At 35.5% G+C, this 2,127-nt stretch overlaps 1 protein-coding gene across 1 annotated transcript in view; it reads right to left on the minus strand.

The window, feature by feature from the left end:
* Positions 1–240: 240 nt before the first annotated feature.
* LOC107082866 (chromosome unknown open reading frame, human C1orf131) overlaps positions 241–2,127 on the minus strand; it is a 9,101-nt gene continuing 7,214 nt past the window's right edge. The window contains exons 6-9 of the mRNA XM_015371753.1: positions 1,797–1,880; positions 1,687–1,718; positions 1,429–1,562; positions 241–1,178 (exon numbers count right to left, since the gene is read on the minus strand). Coding sequence (XP_015227239.1) covers positions 1,430–1,562; positions 1,687–1,718; positions 1,797–1,880 — 249 coding nt within the window. The 3' untranslated portion in view covers positions 241–1,178; position 1,429. The remainder of the gene's footprint in view (positions 1,179–1,428; positions 1,563–1,686; positions 1,719–1,796; positions 1,881–2,127) is intronic.

A 2,127-nucleotide genomic window follows, 5' to 3' on the forward strand; every position in this document is an offset into this window, starting at 1 on the left:
CTTAAATTAATTGTATTTGACCTTAATTTGAGTAGATAAATAAGAGGATTTGCCAATGGAATGAGTATTTCTACTCTTAAAATAAGATAATTAGATAATATGCGCTTGAAATAAGACAATGCAATTATGTTTTCTTATTTTTAATGTAAATTTTCTTGTTCAATTGGTAAAGTTTCACACTTATCTCATCAATTCAAGAAAAAAATACTTATTTTAAGAAAAAATGACTTATTGAGATTTCAATTTTTCAAGTTTGCAGGCTGTTTATTAATTAATTAATTGGATGACTAAGAATTTTGGAGCTAAGTGGTTTCAAATGACACTTTAACACATTATCTTTATTTAAAAAATATTAAACAAACCAACAACATTCTGAGTTGATTCACATGCATAAATTCTGTGTAAGTGTTTTGTAAGTGTGTTTGTATGGCATGCCATTATACCTAATACCCATCAAACTGATTGCACATTTAAATTTAATGCACAGAAGCTGCATCTTTTTGGATACAAAGAACTATTTAAGAGAAAAACTGTGACCTCAGCCAGCGGCTAACTATCCAATCAAGTATGTTCTTTCGTTATTATTAAGCTCAACCCAACACCTTTCATGTTGTCCCTTTAACATCAAGCTTCTGCAGAAACTCCAGTGTTTACATCTAAAGCACAGCCTGCTGAGCCTGGAAACAAGGTTTGTATATTTAGGCCCGAGTGTCAGAAAAAAGAAAAGCAGCACTGGCTTCTGCTGTCTCATGTTGTATATATATTTATCCATAAAAGAAATGTGTGAAGTTCTTTTCTATTACCTCAGTTTTGTCCTCGAGTTGTCCCCTGCTGCCAATTTAAATGTTTTGTACGACTACAATGTTTGTAAATGATGAAAACACAGAATCAGCTCTCAAAAAAAAAAAAAAAAATATGTATGGAAAATACAAGAAATTGCAGTGTCTACTTTTTTGGATACTTTATAACAAAGGAAATAAATAAACTAAAGTGATCTTCACACGACCACTGTGTGTTTGTTCATGTCCTGCCACAGATTCATGGTCCATTTTGGTGATCAAGGTGTCAGATTCTTGTCTGGATATCACTATCATTCCCTGCAGCACACCGAGTCGCTGCTCGGCCTCCTCCTGCAGCCTGCTGCCATTTTCCATCATGCATCTGATTTAATCTGTCACCTGTTGACACAGAACATTAGAAGCCCTTATTCTAAATCCAAATATACGTATAAAAGTCAATATCCAAGTGCTTAGCATTGCTTTACTCTTCACAAAATTTAGGTTTAAGTTAATTTAGTTAGGAAGGATTATTAATGAAAACAATAGAAGTCCAGTTAGGTTCTGCTGAAATACTCCTCTTTGACTGAAAATCTACACCACAACACAGAATATGTCATGAAATGCAAAACCTCGTCAAACATCCCCGTACCTCAATGCTTCACTTTTTTGCCTTTGATTTTCTGGATCTCCTTTGAACTGAGGATCAGCATGCCGTTCTTGAACCGGCCCACCTGACCGGAGGGCGTTGCGGCAGAACCAGAGGATGATGGTTTCTTCTTGTCCCTGAGGAAAACGCAGAAGGCATAAAAAATTTCGACTGAGGTCCAACAACACAGGCTGCATCCTTCCAATGAAAACAAAGCCTGAGGCTTTCCCTCTACAGTTAAAGTGGCTGTGAGACTCTCACCTTTGATTACTCTTTTTCTTTTTCTTCTTGTCCTGCAAAGTAGATGTGTTAAAATATATTCTTGTGAAATAACATAACAGAATATTAATGATGGAATAAGCAGGTCTTACTGAATGAGCCTCCTTTTCTTTCTGCTTCTTCTCTTTGATTTGCTCCTGCAACACCTTGTAGTTCACGTACTCCTTCTTTGGAGGCTTCAATAACATCATTAAAAAAGCAATTAATGCAATGAATAAAACCTGTTGACTAGACAAACATGTCATTGCAACAACCATATAGGACTGTAAAAATATATATTCCCCTTACAGATTCAAAGATTTTTTTTCCTCTTCTATTATTTTTGCCTATTCAATTTCTTATTGTCTGATCATGAAAACTGGCTTGAACTGAGTTAGCTGTGATCGTTAGCGGTCATTGATGGGCAGTAGCGCTACATGTAGC

This window comes from Cyprinodon variegatus, unplaced genomic scaffold, assembly GCF_000732505.1.
Source record: "Cyprinodon variegatus isolate N-32 unplaced genomic scaffold, C_variegatus-1.0 Scaffold64, whole genome shotgun sequence".
NCBI classification, from domain to species: domain Eukaryota; kingdom Metazoa; phylum Chordata; class Actinopteri; order Cyprinodontiformes; family Cyprinodontidae; genus Cyprinodon; species Cyprinodon variegatus.